Raw genomic sequence first — 15305 nt, forward strand, 5'->3', positions numbered from 1 at the left:
GGGAGAGTATGTAGACATTGTCTTTTCTGTTGCACAGCAATGTAGTGGGAGGAAGAAAAATCTAGTATACACAGGTGTTGATGAGTCATTTGGACTGTGGATTTTGGACTGTGAATTCTCTGCTACCGGGTGAACTTGGGAGGAAATTGTTCACTATTTGCAGTCAGTCATCTTATTTTGTACTAAGAATTTTTTTGTGTGGGCTTTGTTGTTGTGTTTTGTGGACCTGGGGATATTCTCAGGACCTTATGTATGCTAGGTACACACACTGCCCTGAGCTGCACCTTAGGGTGTGCTAAGGTGTTCTGGAAAGTAAAGCTATGTGTGGGAAGGCAGGTTTCCTTCCACCAGTGTAGACCACCTTGGAGCCTCTGCTCTGCCTTGTCTTTACACAAAAACATAGGTCGTGTCATCAGCACATGTGGCCTTGTCTCAGTTCCTTCCCAGTTGCACACATGCTTGACTGTCCCCTCAGTCATGGTCTGGTTGTGGCTGTTTGCTCTTGGCTCTTGGCTTTGCTATCATTTGTGATTGAACAGGCAAACTTTTAAAGATGATGGCCAGTGGCCAGTCAGTCCCTACTCTGCTCCCTGTTACTGCTCATTTGTCACCGGTGTTGCAAGTAGGTTTAGGTTAAGGAAGGTCAGCTAGTACAGGCATTTCACCTCTGAGCACTGTTGTAAGAGAAAGATTTCTGAGCACATACCACTTAAGTGTGTAAATACACGTGCTCTCCTAATTAAAAAAACAATTTTTTTCATAAGAAAATTTGTTTTCTTCAGCAAATGTCCGTTCATCCCACGGGTACATGCATCCTACTTCCAAGACTCTTAAAAGTTAATGGGATCATTAAATAATGCATGAAAGAGTCGGTAAAAACTAACACAGGTAGCTGGGTATCATGATGCACTCCTGTAATCACACCACTTGGGATGCTGAGGCAGGAAGATATTGAGTTCAAGGCCAGCCTGGAACATAGTGAAACCCTATCTCAAGAAAGAAAAGAAAGAAAAAAAAAAAAAAAACTGACATAGGAACATATTTGGAGTATGATAAATTTTATTTCTGCCAGTTGTTAATTTGAAATTGTCCTCACCTTGCAGGTTTACCTGGTACATTATGAAGTAAAGTGAAAAAAATTTGAAACATGAGTGCATAGCTCAGTGGCAGGGCACTTGCCTATCATACACAGACTCTGGATACCATGTCCAGCAATGCAAAAAAAAAAAAAAAATCCCTAGTCCTCAGTAAATGGTGAGGGAAGCAGCCTTGATGGAGAGGTGGTAGAGCAGGAAGGGCACGTGCCTCAGGGCTGCAGCTCTGTGCGAGGGTGCTGTGAAGTTACTTCCCTTCTCTGAACTAGCATTTTCTCCCTTGTAAGTCAGTTTGCTGTGAAATTAACTGAAATTACCCTCATGTATAGAGGTACTTAGAACAGTAGTTGAATCCTGTTCTGTGCCACTGCCAAGACTGAGCAGTGACCTGGGACAGAGGCTGGGAAGTGCAGCCTCTTGGTCTGGATCACATAACTGGAAGCCTCCAGCTTTGTCCCACACCGTGTGACCTGGCACAGAGCAGCTGCATCGGAGTGGATGCTCAGTGGGAGAGAGAAGTGACTTCTTGTTCTTGATGCGGAAGAAGCAGGTGACCAGCAGGGCCGATAGGGCCTGTCCTTGGGGCCCTCCATGCCCAGTCAGTGCCTGCTTTTCCAAGGTCCCACTTGGACCAGGTTGGGGTCCTGGATCCCCTTAACTAGTGAGAGGAGGGCTTGGGTGCCTCATGACTGCCAGATGTCAGTGGATGAGTTTTAGACCAAGTGTTGAGGGCCTGGGCAGCAAGGTGGCTGGCTGGTGGCTGAGGAAGGGCCTTTTCTTTTGTCCCTGTTGCATCTTTCTCCAAGTCACTTGCTCTTCACTAACTTAAAGTACTGCATTCATTTTTCTCACTCATTCTGGCTGCCTGTGGTTGGTGCCAAGGCTCAGAGAGAGAGAAAGAGAAATTTGCTCAAAGAACAGAGTTGGTGAGAGCTGGGCTGGAGACTGGGTGTAGAATAGACAGGAGTTGACATGGGCATCCTTTCTGTCTGTTCCCTGCTGTTGAGAACCCCACTGGTCAGTCCTTAATGTTCTTAAGAGTCACAGATGACACCTTCCTGTGCTGTGGGAGCCACCTGCCTGTGGTATGCAGTTCTGCTGGATGGGATCAAGGTGCCTCTAAGCCATTTTATTTTATATTGATTTATTTTTTTTGTGGTATTGGAGTTTGAACTCAGGGCCTGCACCTTGAGCCACTCCACCAGCCCTTTTTTTGTGATGGGTTTTTTCAAGATAGGATCTCACAAACTATTTGGGCTGGCTTTGAACCATGCATGATCCTCCTGATCTCTGCCTCCTGAATAGCTAGGATTATAGATATGAGCCACCAGCGGCCCAGTTCTAAGCCATTTTACATAAGTCATTTAGTGGCCCTGGGGCTTTTGTTAAGATGTAGATGCTGAGGCTTGGAGTAGAGCCAAATCAGCATTTCTAACAAGTTCCTAGGTGGTGGGGACCACACACAGCTCTTCACCAGGGATGGGGTTTCAGGGTGCCACCAAATGTGACCAGTGTTAGTGCCTTGGCTGCTGGGCAACCAGATTTTGCTCAAGCAGAGGAAATCCTGGCTTGGCTCCTGGAGCTGCATGTGGGGTTTCCTGAGCATGGCCATTATCCACCTGGCTCTGTAGAGGGCGTGCTCGATGTTGATCCTAAGTGCTCACTTGTCCACACTGGGAAGTGGGCAGTGCTTAGTTTTGGGATCTCCTTTCCCTTACTGCCAGGTCCCATCTATCATCACCCAGACTCAAATCACCCTGCAGATTCTCACAAAGGTGTTCACGACAGATGATAACCCCCTAGGGATACTGGTGCCTTAACTGGAATTCATGTGCAAGACTTAGGAGCCAAGGCTCCTCTCAGCTGTGAGCTGGACTTTGGGAAATAAAGTAACCTAGGTGGTGGCCAGCCTTGCCCACATGGGGCAGCTGCTTTGCTAGATCTCTCCATAGTGGGTAAGGACAGAGGAGACAGTTACCCAGCCCTGTGGCACAGTGAGAGGCATTGCAAAACACCTACTTGTCTGGCTTAAGTTCACCCTTAGGCATTCCCATCCTGGTCTACCACCCCAGTGTCAGAAGTTGAGTGGATGCTGACTCGGTCACCTCCAGTCTCTTTGCTGGTTGTTAGTGAGTTCCTCGTTTTTGATGCCTTGTGGAAGTTCTGCTGTGTCTTCTCCCCTACCTTCAGTCATAGATTCTTCTGGGAGTTGAGCTGCTCGAATGAGCAGGTTTTACTTGCTTTTCTGCCTTGCTACATGTCTTTTCTTATTTTCCCATTGACCATAGGCTAAGGATTGTTTCATTTCATTTTTAAAAATTTTTTTTATTTTTAAGTAAAATGTAGAATTTACTTTGGTGAAATTAATTCCCATTTTGAACATTTGTTTGAACATTTATTCTTCAGCTAGTACAGTAGTACTGGAGTTGCAGAGCAGTCTAAAGCCAGATGAGAGCTTCCAAGCTTGGGAGGAAAATAGCGGGGCCAGTCCTGTAGATGGTCACTTACCACCTGGGGCCTCTGAAAGGCAAGAGATCAAGTCATTTCCAGTTCAGCACCCTGCCGATACCATCAGACACGGTTTTCTTCCACATTGGTGATGTCGGAAGTGGTGTATTGTGATGGGGGAGGGGAAACATTGGTCTTGGCATTGGAAGGTGGCATTTGAGTGTGGACTTTGTGACCTCAGACAAGTCCCCTTATAGCTCTGAGGTTTGGCTTCCCTATTTGCATCACAGGCAAGCACTACCCCTGCCGACCTCCCAAGGGGTGGGTGATCGTGGCTGCCATGTTTGTGAAGGAGGTGCTTTGCAAAGATTGTATGTTATGCTTCAGAGTCACATATTTCTGTTTCCTCAATTGGACAAGTTGGGCATCTTTTTTTTAACGAGATCAGGGAATTCAAGCCAAAATCAAGCAGCTGGAGGTGTAGATTAATGGTACATTGCTTGCCTAGCATGCATGAAGTGCTGGGTTCTATCCCCAGCATGAAAAACAAACAAACCAAAAACCCCCTGCTGTCTGGTTGTGGATCCTGTTCTGAATGCAGCTTCTATTCCCTGTGTGAGTTACAGAGTTAAGGTGCTTTGGTAATGATTTTATATGCTCACAAGGGGTGTTAGCACCATTTCAAAGCTAAGGAAATTGAGGTTTGGTTAACACGCTAGTTCTTGGAACATAGTGCTCTTTAGCCACAGGCTTTGTGTTCAGCCCCTTTTGAGCTCACAAGCCCCAGCCTGGCACCCTGTCCTGCAGGTATCCTGCAGATAGGTGGGAAAAAGAAATAAGCTCTTCAAGAAGCAGGAGTTGGGAATGAGAACGTCTTGTTATCACTTAGAAGGCTCAACTTCTATTTGGAGTTTTGTGGAAAAAGGATTAACGTGACCTGGGCATGGACTCACCTTTGGCCTCTTCCCAAAGTATGTCCTGAAGAAACTTCCCCAGGGCCCGGCCATGTTGCTGGTACTGAGCTCCTGACAGCTTGATGCCAACGTCAAAGGGGGCATTGAACTAGGAGATAGACAAGGAAGGATCTGGAGGCGTCAGTGTCACATTCGCCCTGCCCCAAACAAACCCCTTCTCCCAAAGGAAGTCTTGGTTTTCAGAATTTTTCCTCTCAGGGAATGGGAAGAATGGCCTTTGGGCCTTGCCACTGAATGGCCTCTGAGTGAGGTTTTCTCTGCCTCCTTTGCCTGTGTCTTCCCTCCTGTCATCTTTAGGGAGCCTACTCACCTGTCTCTTTCCTGTGTCCTGGCCTTAGCCTCTTGTGGTTGCTGATAAAGTTGTGGAGTTCTAGTACACATTTTTACCTCCTTAAACTTTTGGAAGACAGAAGATTCAATTGCCAGTGGTCAAACTTCTGGCCTAACAGGGAGGTTTTTTTGGGGGTAGGGTGTCTCCCTGAGACACCTTGAGTGGTGATTTTTGGCCCTTCTCTCCTGTCTTCCCTTTCCTTCCCCAGCTGTTCTTCCTCTCAGACATAGACTTTCCTCTGTTTCATCAAACAGGAAGCTGACTTCCTAGGAAGATGCTCTAGGCTAGTTCCTTTCTGCACCTCCATTTCTTTCCTTCTCTAGGGGGTATGTTCCCTTCTCCCTTTCCCAGACCTTCTCTGGGATGGCCAGTTGGAGCTCACAGCTTTGGGGAGATGGGAAAGAGCTCCTGGGGTGGCCGGCACCTCGGAGATTTTCTGTCCTGGACAGCAGGGACTGAAACTTTACAACATTATCCAGTGGAAACCCAGTGCTTAGCTATGTTGGATCATCTGGGTGTCTGAAAAGGTCCAGGAAAAAGTCTTAGTGCTGGAAGGGAGCTCTCTAGCCAGGCCGGTCCTTTCCCTGTCTTCACAGCAGAAACCCAGGGAGGGTGGATGACCTGCTTGCGGCCAGAGGGAGGTGCAGGACCCTGAAATCCAGTCCAGATACTTGAGTTGTTGAATGGGGCTGGTACACCCAGTACCCGTTGCTGCACCAAGACTTCAGTGCTCCTGTGAGGTGGGGACTCCCACTGTTCCCATCTCACTGGTGGGGAGACTGGCTGGGGGAGTTAGGGCAGCAGGAAATAGCTGTCTCACCATGACCAGGAATGAGTGGAAATAATGAGACTGATTGTTAGGGAACTTGCTCTTCTGTTCCTTCTCTCCAGTAAATGTTTTTTTTCTTGCCTCCTGTGGTCAGCACAGGGTGGTCAGATCCCCTGAAGATGTCTTAGAATACTATCTGCCTATCAGGGAAACTACTAGATCTGAGGTCTTGGGATGGCCCTCCCATCCCAGGGAGGTAGGGGCCCCTGAGAAGCGGCATGGTGGTGGTTGGGAGATCTTCATGTGACCTGAAAAAGCACCTTTCCTGTTGATTTCAGTGGCCCATCTGTTCAGTAGGGTGTGGGGGAACTTGATCTTGTCTTCCAGCTCTGAAACTTGATTTTGGGAGGAAAACATTGGAGAGGAGGTGGAGGAGCCTGAGATGAGAGAGGCAGAGCCCCAGAATGGGAGGGCGGACAGTTGGTACCTCCAGGGCTTGCCATGCCTTCCAGGAATGCCAGACTTTCCAGAACCAGAAACTTCCTTTACTCTAGTTCTGTCTTGAGTCACTGGCTACCAAGAACTCTTCCTTGTGTGAGATAAAGAGACTTCTTGTGGCCAGGGTGCTGCCTGCCCAGCTGGAGCTGGCCATCTCACAGGACCATTTCCTGGGGTTAAGCCTAAGGATTTGTAGGCAGTCGAATGGAAGCCTGGTGGGTTGGGAACTCACTTCATGTGGAGCAAAGGTCTAATAAGAGGCCTGGGATCTGGTGAGGTTAGAGAGCAGGGTCTTGGGGATCTCAGTGGTGATGTTCGTCCTTTGGCCAGAGAGGATGGTGGGAATAGGTAAAGGGAGGCCGAGGGCAGGGCTCACTTCCACTGTTTTTCAGACTGGCAGAGAGCACTGCTGGGCCACTGTGCATGCCTTCTGGTCACCAGACCTGTGTGGAGGGGAGAGAGCTGGGGACTGTAGTCAGCTTGACCTGGGTCCCGTCTCAGCCACACAGGCTGTGGTGCTTTGGGCATGTGAGTTCACCTCTTTGAACTTCTGTTTCCTGTCTTCAAAATGGGGATAATAACGTCAGTGCTACTTGCCTTGCACTTTACTGTAGAGATTAAATACGTAATAAGGGTAGAACAGGACTAGGGTTGTGGTTCAGTGGCGGAACACTTAACTAGCATGCATGAGGCCATGGGCTCCATCACTAGCACCGCAAAACAAACAAGAGCAGCCTTGTGAGGTACCTCTAGCTCCCAAGGGAATCCTGGTTTAGCCACTAGGAGGTATGGCCACCTAGTTGCTCCTAAAAACCATTCCTAGAACACAGCAACTGTTCGAGAAGATTACAGAGACCCCTAAAATATCTTTAATACCATCACCATTCCTTGAGCTGTCTCCACTTTTTCCTTGCTCCATGCAAGATTTGTAGGAAAGAATAACCTGGCCCCACCACCCTTGTGCACAGGTAGGTTTGGCGTGTGTTGTCTGCCCCGACTTGGGCTAGCAGCCTGCTCACCTGGTTCTGTCTCAAAATGCTCCACTGGCCAGCCTCAGGCCTGAGAGGCCCCTGAGTAAAATAAAGCTTTCTGCAGCATACATCTTCATTCTGTGGCCAGTTGCTCATTCCTGGGAGTCTTTATCTCTGCTCCATATTATCTGGCTCTTTTTGGGTCACCTGGAATCTGCTAACCCTTCTCTCCACCATCCATGGCTCCTTACATTCCCATTCTCTTGTAGCAAAGCTAATTCCAAACATTTTTCTCTTTGGAAAAGACCTTACGAGCTTAGTGCGGAGTTCAGCTATTTTGGGGACTAGTTTGTAATTTTTTGAGTAGCTTTGAAAATAGGCCCTGTTATGCCACCTCTCCCCAACATCCTCCCTAACCCCCACTTCATTGCCACAAAGGCAGAGCTACCCACCCGGATCTCCAGCTCGTCCTCTTCCTCTTCTGTCTGCCCTCTGTCCTCCGGGTGGAGCCAGCCTTCCAGAGCCCGAGGCTGGAGTTTGGCCGGTAGCTTCTTGGAGTCCTTTCTCTGCTGGAAAGGAGATGTATACTCTTTAGGGTCCAAGCCCACCTATCCTTTTAGAAGCAGATACAGTCAGACCCAGACTTTGTGTGCTGGGAAAAGGCTTGAAGCCCAGAGTGGTGGAGTCACTGCTGCAGGTCATACAGCTGGCACTAAAAGGCAGGACTGGAAGCCGATCCCCAGTCAGAATGTGGGGCGTGGTGGACAGAGAGCTCACCTGGACTTTCTGATGTTTGGGGCTCAGGAAGCTGGAGCCTGCCATGGCCAAGTCCACCCAGAACACACTGAGGAGCAGCAAGCTGCAGATGGTCCCCGCAGAGAGCATGGTCTCAGCTGGGTGGGGACAGATGGCCCTGGGGAGAGAGGGTCTCTGCACCTTATGTTACCCCTTGATGTCCCTCAGAAGTCTCTGGAAGGAGCTGAGCAGACAGTGGGAGGGGACATAAGGACCTGAGTAGGGCAGGAATCCCTCTCCCCCCTCCCCTGGGCAGGAGAGGATGGAAAAGCTGACTTTCCAGACTACTGTGAACAGAATGTTTGGCAGTAGAACTTGGCACATTGGAAGATTGGGGGTCAACCCCAGTGTTGTTCCTCTCATGCCCTGAGGAACTTGTGCCAAGTTTTTAAGTGAGACCTGATGAAGCTGACCTAGAAGGACCCTCAGGAGCCTTGGGAGATTGGGATAGCTCCTAAGGCAAGCTTAGTCTCTGAGTAGCCAGACTGTCCTAGGTTGCCCACTATCCCCTGGGGCTGCTGAGGCCCAGAGGAGTGAGCCAGGAGTCATACAGTAAAACCCGTGAACTCAACTCATGCACACATGCAGAGTGGAGAGTGCTTACCTGGGATTCCTGGTGGAGGTGGTGCTCAGTGGCTGGCTCGTCCTTATATAGGGAGCCTGGTGTTTGTTTTAATCCAGCAACGTCATCTCAGAGGCAGCCTTGTTTCCGTGGACTGAGTTACATTCCTTGGGAACTAAAAATGTTCCTGTCCTCTATGTGAAAATCAACAGTGCAGGTCAGGTGCCCTGAGAGACTGTTGGGTTGACTTTGGTGGGGCATCAGTTCCGGCTGTCTCTTAAATGGCGAAGGGAGGTGCCCAGGTGGGCCTGGCCCTGGTGTAGGTGAGGCAGGACAGTGGCTGTCAGGTCTGGCCTGGCGTTGCTATGCTGTGACCTTGACTTTCTCTGTCTCTCCTGGGTAAGATGAAGGTGGTGTCACCAGGAGAGTACCAAGGCCTTTCCAGTCCACTGGTGTCTGGTCTGGCTTTGCACAACATATGAACCAAACTGCTCCAACCCCACAGTGGGGCAGTCCCACTTTGTAGATGGGGAAGCTGCTGGGACAGGCTGTGGTGTGCACTCCAAACTGTCCTTCCCAAGGAGCAGGTGTGTGTGGGGGGTTTCAACCAGTGGCTCCCTTCTTTGAAATGCCTCTGGGTGGTACAAGATAGCTGCTCTGTGCTTGGCTTTGTTGTTTTCTTTTTTATTTTTCCCGTTTTGGGAATGAACACTTCTAGGCAATCACCCAACCACTGAACTGTGCCCCTGGCCCAGCCTGGTGTTTAATGTGGCAGCTTGTCTCACCTTCCTTTAGCAGGTTTTGGGCTTCATCTAAGTTGTTCATCCAGCACTGGCTCCTGAGGCCAAATGTGCAGAAGTGCCAGCCATTTTGAGGAAGAAGTCACAGGTTGGGGCAGCAGGAAGGACTCCACGAAGTCGGTGTGTGGTTTGGGGTAGGGCCATGCAGGAGGCAGCAGAGAGCGGGTGAGTGAAGGCCAAGAGCAGGTGTGGGGGCAGCATGTGTGGGACAGCAGGAAGAGGGCTGTGTGGCTTGGAGAAGGGTGGCTGTGAGCATCATAAAGAGGGTTGTGGATGGCCAAAGAGTGTTTTTGTGTGTGTGTGTGTGTGTGTGTGTGTGTGTATATGTTGGGGCACTGAAGGTTTTTGGACAGGAGAGAAGCAGAACCAGAGTTAAAGTGTTGGAAAGAGCCAAGTGTGGTGGCTCATGCCTGTAATCCTAGCTCCTCAGGAGGCAGAGATCAGGAAGATGGAGGTTTGAGGCTAGCCGGGGCAAAAAGTTAGACCCCATCTTAACAAATAAGCCAGATGTGTTTAGCATCTGTAATCCCAGCTACTTGGGAGGCAGAGGGAGGAGGATCAGGAGCTAGAGGTAGGATTCTGGTCCAAAGCCAGACCTGGACAAAAACTTGAGATGCTGTCTGAAAAATAACTTAAGCAAAAATGTGACTCTCAAGTAGTAGAGAGCATGCCTAGCAAATGTTAGACCTGGAGTTCGAACCCCAGTACTGTAAAAAACCCCCCATTTGATTAAGTTCCAAGTGATCACCCAGACTTTGCAGGTAGACTTGAGTGGGGTTTTATCAGGCCCTGGTGGGAACTCTAGAGATAGTGGAAGCACAGGCTGGGTTGGACTGAGCCCTTCAGTAGATGTGGGGACTAAGGACCTCCCAGAAAAAGCACCTCCTCCACCAGCAGGATGAGAATGGTCACCAGGCACCCCCAACAGCCCTGCCACAGTCCTGCGCTTAGACCACACCGGACCCTGGGGCACAGAGGGGCTGAAGATGGGGATGGTGGAGAAAATCCGAGGGTCCTCAGAGACTTGCGGGTTTTTCGATCACCCAAATCCCTCAAGCAGAAATCCCCTAGCTGTGGTGACCACACACCTGCTGAAACAGGAGGCTCCGCTTACTGCTGTCCCTGGAGGCCGGAGCTGTGGTGTTGATCTTAGATAAGCAAACACTGCGACATGGTGCTGTGTTCTCTCTTATCTGGGGAACAGCGGGGGTGCATACCACAGAGTCCACACAGGAGGCAGTGGGAGAGGAAGGAAAGTCTGTGGGGACAGGTGGACATCCAGAAAGTTCCTTGCTGCCCACTCACAGCTGGGGAAGGGGGCAAGCAGGTTGGGAACTCCACACAAATCCTAGCAGAGAGGAGTTCAGGGGAAGACTGTGTGACTCCTTTAGATCTGGACAGTGGCCAAGGCCTTTGGCGACTCCTGGACGGTGGGGAGCAAACTGTTCTTTCTCCTCCAGGACTTGGGGGAGGATTAGTAAGCCAGATTTCTCGGGGGCTTGTTGTTCAGCTGGCTTCTTCGCCACTGCTCCCTGGTGTCCTGTGCAGATGGTGGACACTAGGGAGCTGAGTGCCAGATGTGAAGGTATCTGAGATGTGGTCTTCCCCCGCTCCTCCCTGTGATTGGTTTTGTATTTGGCTGTGCTTCAGTCTCTGGCTTAGTCTGGTGTCGTGAAGGAGATTTTGCTCTTTGAGTTACAGCTTTTTTATGCGGCTTTCCAGTACTTCTGGTTCTGGCTCCTGTGACTACCAGATGAAAGTTTCCAATAGAAATATAATACAAAATTCAAGTAAGAGCATCATGTGAAATTTTAAATTTTGTAAGAGCCACATTAAAAAATGCAAAAAAAGAAAGCCAAGCATGGTGAAGCACACTTGTAATCCCAGCCACTCAGGAGGATGAGGCAGTAGGATCATAATTTTATGGTTAGCCTGGCAGATCCTGCCTCAAAATAAATAAGTAAATGAATAAATACAAAAAAGAAACAGGTGAAATTAGTTTTAATGCTGTATTTTATTTAAGCAGGATGTTCAAAATATTTTCAGCTCACTGTGTAATCAGTACAACAAATTGAAGTGTTCACTTTTTAAATACTGAGTCTTTGAGATCTGGTGAGTACGTTATTCTTCCAGCACGTTCTGTTCAGAGCAGGCCTCTCAGGTCTGCTGTGACCCTGGCTTCTGTGCTGACAGTGCCATTCTCTGTGATCCTGACTCACTCTTAGGTCCTCTTTCTCCTTAGCCCAGCTGCCTCTCTCCTGTCCAAGCCGTCTCTGCACTGCCCTTGTGCCATCGTGGGGTTGTAGCCCCGGTTTGCCTCCTTCCAGTCTTCAGTGTCTTCTTTCCAACAGCTTGTGCTCTCAGTCCTAAACTCAGCCCAGGTCCCCAGTCCTGCCCTCCAGCCTCACCTTACCCTCACTTGCCCTCCTCAGGCCTTTCCCCCTATTCCTCACTAGCACTGGCCCCTTGCTCTGTCACTTTGCTCTCTACCGCTGAGCTTGAACCGTTCTTAGAGTTGCTAAAAATCCTGTCTCAGGCCCTGGACCTCTGAGGACACAGGGCCTCAGGGCTGGGGAGGCCTTCAGGGCGTCTCCCGACTGCTGGGAGCGGCGCTGAGGCAAACTGAGAAAAACTGCAGTTTTGAGGTCTCATCTGAGTTCAGGATCTGCAGTGTAACACATGTCCAGGCCATTCTGTCCTGATGGCAAAGTGATGCTTGCTTTCCAGCAGAAAACAGCATAAAGGTTCTCTGTGCGTGCACACATATGCACGTGTGTGCACGCACATGTGTAGTACATGTATACATAGGTGTATGTTGTGTATGTTCTGGAAAGTTTCAAACATACAAAAAAACCGGGCAGTATGCTGAGTCTGAGTATCTATCACCAGTTCAACTTTTACTAATAACTCATTTAGTCCCTGACACTGTTATTTTCTAGGCGTTTTTGTTTTTCCCCATGTGTGCAAGGTATGAGCCAGGTACACATGCAGACCTCCCCCTGCACACTGGGGTTTGAACTCAGGGCCTTGTGCTTGCTCAGGCACAGCTCCACCTCTCGAGCAATGCTCTGAGCACTTTTGGTTTTAGGTTATTTTTCAGCCAGGGCGGGTCTAGCTTTTTGTCCTGGCTGGCTGGGAACGTGATCCTCGTACCTATGCCTCCATTGTAGTTGGGATTACAGGCATACACCTGCTTGTTTGTTGAGATGGGGGTCTCATGAGCTTTTTGCCTGGGCTGGTTTCAAACTGTGATTCTCCCAATCTATGCTTCCAGAGTAGCCAGGATTAGAGGTATGAGTCATTGCATTTAGCCTTAAGTCACTTAAGGCTTTTTTGTTATGTCATGAACTTGATATGACTAAAATTACCTTCAATCTTTCTTCAGGTTTTAGGGAATGCTATGATTTCATTTGATTTATTGATTATAAGGCATTTACATGGCTCCAAAGTCAAAGTTACGAAAGGACATTGAGAGTGTGGCTCCTGCCACCATCCCCTCTACTCTTCCTCCACATCGTTGGGTGGAATGTTCTGCACTTGCCAGTTAGGTCAAGGCGAGGGAAAGGTTGATGTGCTTCTAAACCTGTCACTGAAACAGGAGTGTTGGGATCTTTAACTAAAATATAGAGTATTTCTCTTCAGTTCTGTTTTTGTTTTGCATGTTTTGAAGTTCTTATTGGGTGCATACAGATTTAGATGCAAATTGCTTCTTGATGAATTGATCTTTTTATTATTACATCCTCCTTTATCTGATTGTAGTTCTGATCGTAAATTGTTTTTATCTGATACTGATGTAGGAACTGGAGCTTTCTTTTGATTCATGTTTAGTGTATCTTTTTCTCAACTTTCCATTGCTTAACTTATGTATGTTTATATTTAAGATTGGTTTCATGAAAACAGTATACAGTTCAAGTTTTTCTTTCTTTTTTTAGACAGGATCTTTCTTGGAAGCTCAGGCTGACTTCAAACTCACAATCCTCCTGCCTCAACCTCCCTAAGTGCTGGGGATTACAGGCAATGGCTTTTTAAAAGTCAGGATCTGGCTATTTTGCCCAGGATGGTCTCAAACTTCTGGGCTCCGAGTATCTGAAACTACGGATGTGTTCTACAACACCTGGCATTCTGATATTTACTGTGGTGCTGGGGATCGGAGCTAGGGCCTCATGCATCTTAGGCAAGTGCTCTACCATAGAGCTAAACCCTCAGCCCTAAGGGAAGCATTGAGATTTTTTTTTTTTTTTTCGAGATAGGGGTATTATGCTGCCTAGGCTGGTCTTGAACTCCCAGACTAAGCAGTCCTCCTGTCTCAGCTTCTTAGAGGAGCCACGATGACAGGCACATGCCACTGTACTCAGCCATCTAGTTTGGTTTAAATCTACCATCTTGCTTTTTTTTTTTTTCTTTTTTTCCTTCTTCCAGCACTGGGGTTTGAAATGAGGACCTCACGCTTGCTAGGCAAGCACTCTTACCACTTGAGCTACCCTGCTAGCCCGTTTTTTTGTGATGGGTTTTTTCAAGATAGGGTCTCTCAAATTATTTGGCCTGGCTGATTTCAAACCATGACTCTCCTGATCTGTTTCCTGAGTAGCTAGGATTACAGGAATGAGCCACAGTGTCTGACTTCTCGGCTTTTTTAAACTTTCTCAGTATTGGAGTTTGGACTCGGGGTCTATGCCTCTTGCTAGATAGGTGCTCTACCACTTGAGCCACTCCACCAGCCCAGTCCTCCTACTTAAGTTTCCCACATAGCTGGGATGATGGGTGCGTGTGACCATGCAGCTTTTTCATTGCTAACTTTTTTGCCTGGGCTGGTCTTGAACCTCAATGCTTCTGATTTCAGCCTCCCATATATTTAGGTGGCATGAGCTGCCATGTCCAACTTGGGGACCTTCTTTCTCTTTGCTTCCCGACTGCCATGAAGTGGATAGGCCTCCTCTGCCATGTGCTGCTGCCATATGGTGTCCTGCTTTATTGTAGACTCAAGCAGTCACGGAGTGAAGCTCTGAAACCGTGAGCTAAAATAAACCTGTCTGTTTTTAAGTTATCCTAGGTATTGTGGTATAGTAAGGGAAAATGAATATGTTTTTTGGTGGGATTGGGGTTTGAACTCAGGGCTGGATGCTTGCAAAGCAAGTGTTTACTGCTTGAGCCACACTTCCAGTCTATTGTGCTCTGGTTATTTTGGAGATGGAGTCTCAAGAACTATTTGCCTAGGCTGGCCTCAAACAACAATCCTCCCAATCTCTGCCTCTGAAGTATCTGACAGGTGTGAGCTCCCAATACCCTGCTTGGTTTTCATGATTTATGATGAAAAGTTGGCTGCCATAGTCGTTTCTCTGTATACAGTATGTGTCGCTGGCAGCTTTTATGTTTTTTATTTTAGCAATTTGATTATGAGGTTTATATGTATATTTTAGGTTTTCTTCTGTTTGGGACTTTCTGATTATCCTTGATCTATAAGGTTTTAGTTTTAATCTAGTGTGGAAAATTTTTTTTCTGTCCTTTTCCCCTGCCCAGGACAACTTACACAAAATTTAGACTACTCAGTATTGTCCTATAGGTCACAATTGCTTGGCTCTTTTTTTCCTGCACTTAAGTATGTCCGGTTTCTTTTTTTTTGGTGGGGCTGGGGTTTGAACTCGGGGCTTTATGCTTATAAAGCAGGTGCTCTTCCAGTCCAGGTATGTCTGGTTTCTACTGCTGTGTCTTCAAACTTGCTGATTTTTCCTGCTGTAGTATCTAACCTACTACCAGCCTAGTAGTGTCCAGCCTACTACCAGTATCTACCCTGCCAGCCAGGGTTAATGTTCACCTCAGATATTTACATTCTCACTTGTAGAAATTCCACATGGACTTTTTTTTTCTCTTGGTTAGGAGTCATTTTTCTGCTTTTAACTTTGGGTTGGATGCTAGACATTGTGAATTTTAGGTTGTCAAGTGTTGGATTTGTGATGCTTCCTTAGAGTGAGAGTTTGAGCTTCTTGAGGTTTACTCCTAAGGTCTAGAGCAGCCTTTACAGCTAATGTAACACGGACTGCTGAAGCAACAGTCTTGGTCAGAACT

The 15305-nt window shown here is 48.0% G+C and overlaps 1 protein-coding gene across 4 annotated transcripts; it reads right to left on the reverse strand.

Annotated features, from left to right (window-relative positions):
• Window positions 1-3467: 3467 nt before the first annotated feature.
• On the reverse strand, window positions 3468-11105 carry Ghrl (ghrelin and obestatin prepropeptide). Of its 4 annotated transcripts, none has more exons than XM_074044407.1 (4): window positions 8485-11105; window positions 7863-7998; window positions 7538-7654; window positions 3468-4604 (listed from the first exon to the last, which is right to left on the reverse strand). In XM_074044407.1, the coding sequence occupies exons 2-4, from the start codon at window positions 7968-7970 to the stop codon at window positions 4470-4472; spliced, it is 360 nt and encodes a 119-aa protein (XP_073900508.1). In that variant the 5' UTR covers window positions 7971-7998; window positions 8485-11105; the 3' UTR covers window positions 3468-4469. The 4 variants fall into 4 exon arrangements, with proteins under 4 accessions (XP_073900508.1, XP_073900510.1, XP_073900509.1 ...); XM_074044409.1 differs by lacking the exon at window positions 8485-11105 and having other exon boundaries at window positions 3468-3614; window positions 4496-4604; window positions 7863-8412; XM_074044408.1 differs by lacking the exon at window positions 8485-11105 and having other exon boundaries at window positions 7538-7651; window positions 7863-8432.
• Window positions 11106-15305: the final 4200 nt, after the last annotated feature.

Source organism: Castor canadensis, chromosome 10, assembly GCF_047511655.1.
Source record: "Castor canadensis chromosome 10, mCasCan1.hap1v2, whole genome shotgun sequence".
NCBI lineage: Eukaryota > Metazoa > Chordata > Mammalia > Rodentia > Castoridae > Castor > Castor canadensis.

Excerpts from the sequence above, each read along its gene's own strand:
- Ghrl (XM_074044407.1), bottom strand. The coding sequence starts at position 7,970 with ATGCTCTCTGCGGGGACCATCTGCAGCTTGCTGCTCCTCAGTGTGTTC. Across the intron at positions 7,655-7,862 it reads CCAAACATCAGAAAGTCCAG|CAGAGAAAGGACTCCAAGAA; the intron begins GTGAGCTCTCTG and ends TCTCCTTTCCAG. Across the intron at positions 4,605-7,537 it reads AGGACGAGCTGGAGATCCGG|TTCAATGCCCCCTTTGACGT; the intron begins GTGGGTAGCTCT and ends TCTATCTCCTAG.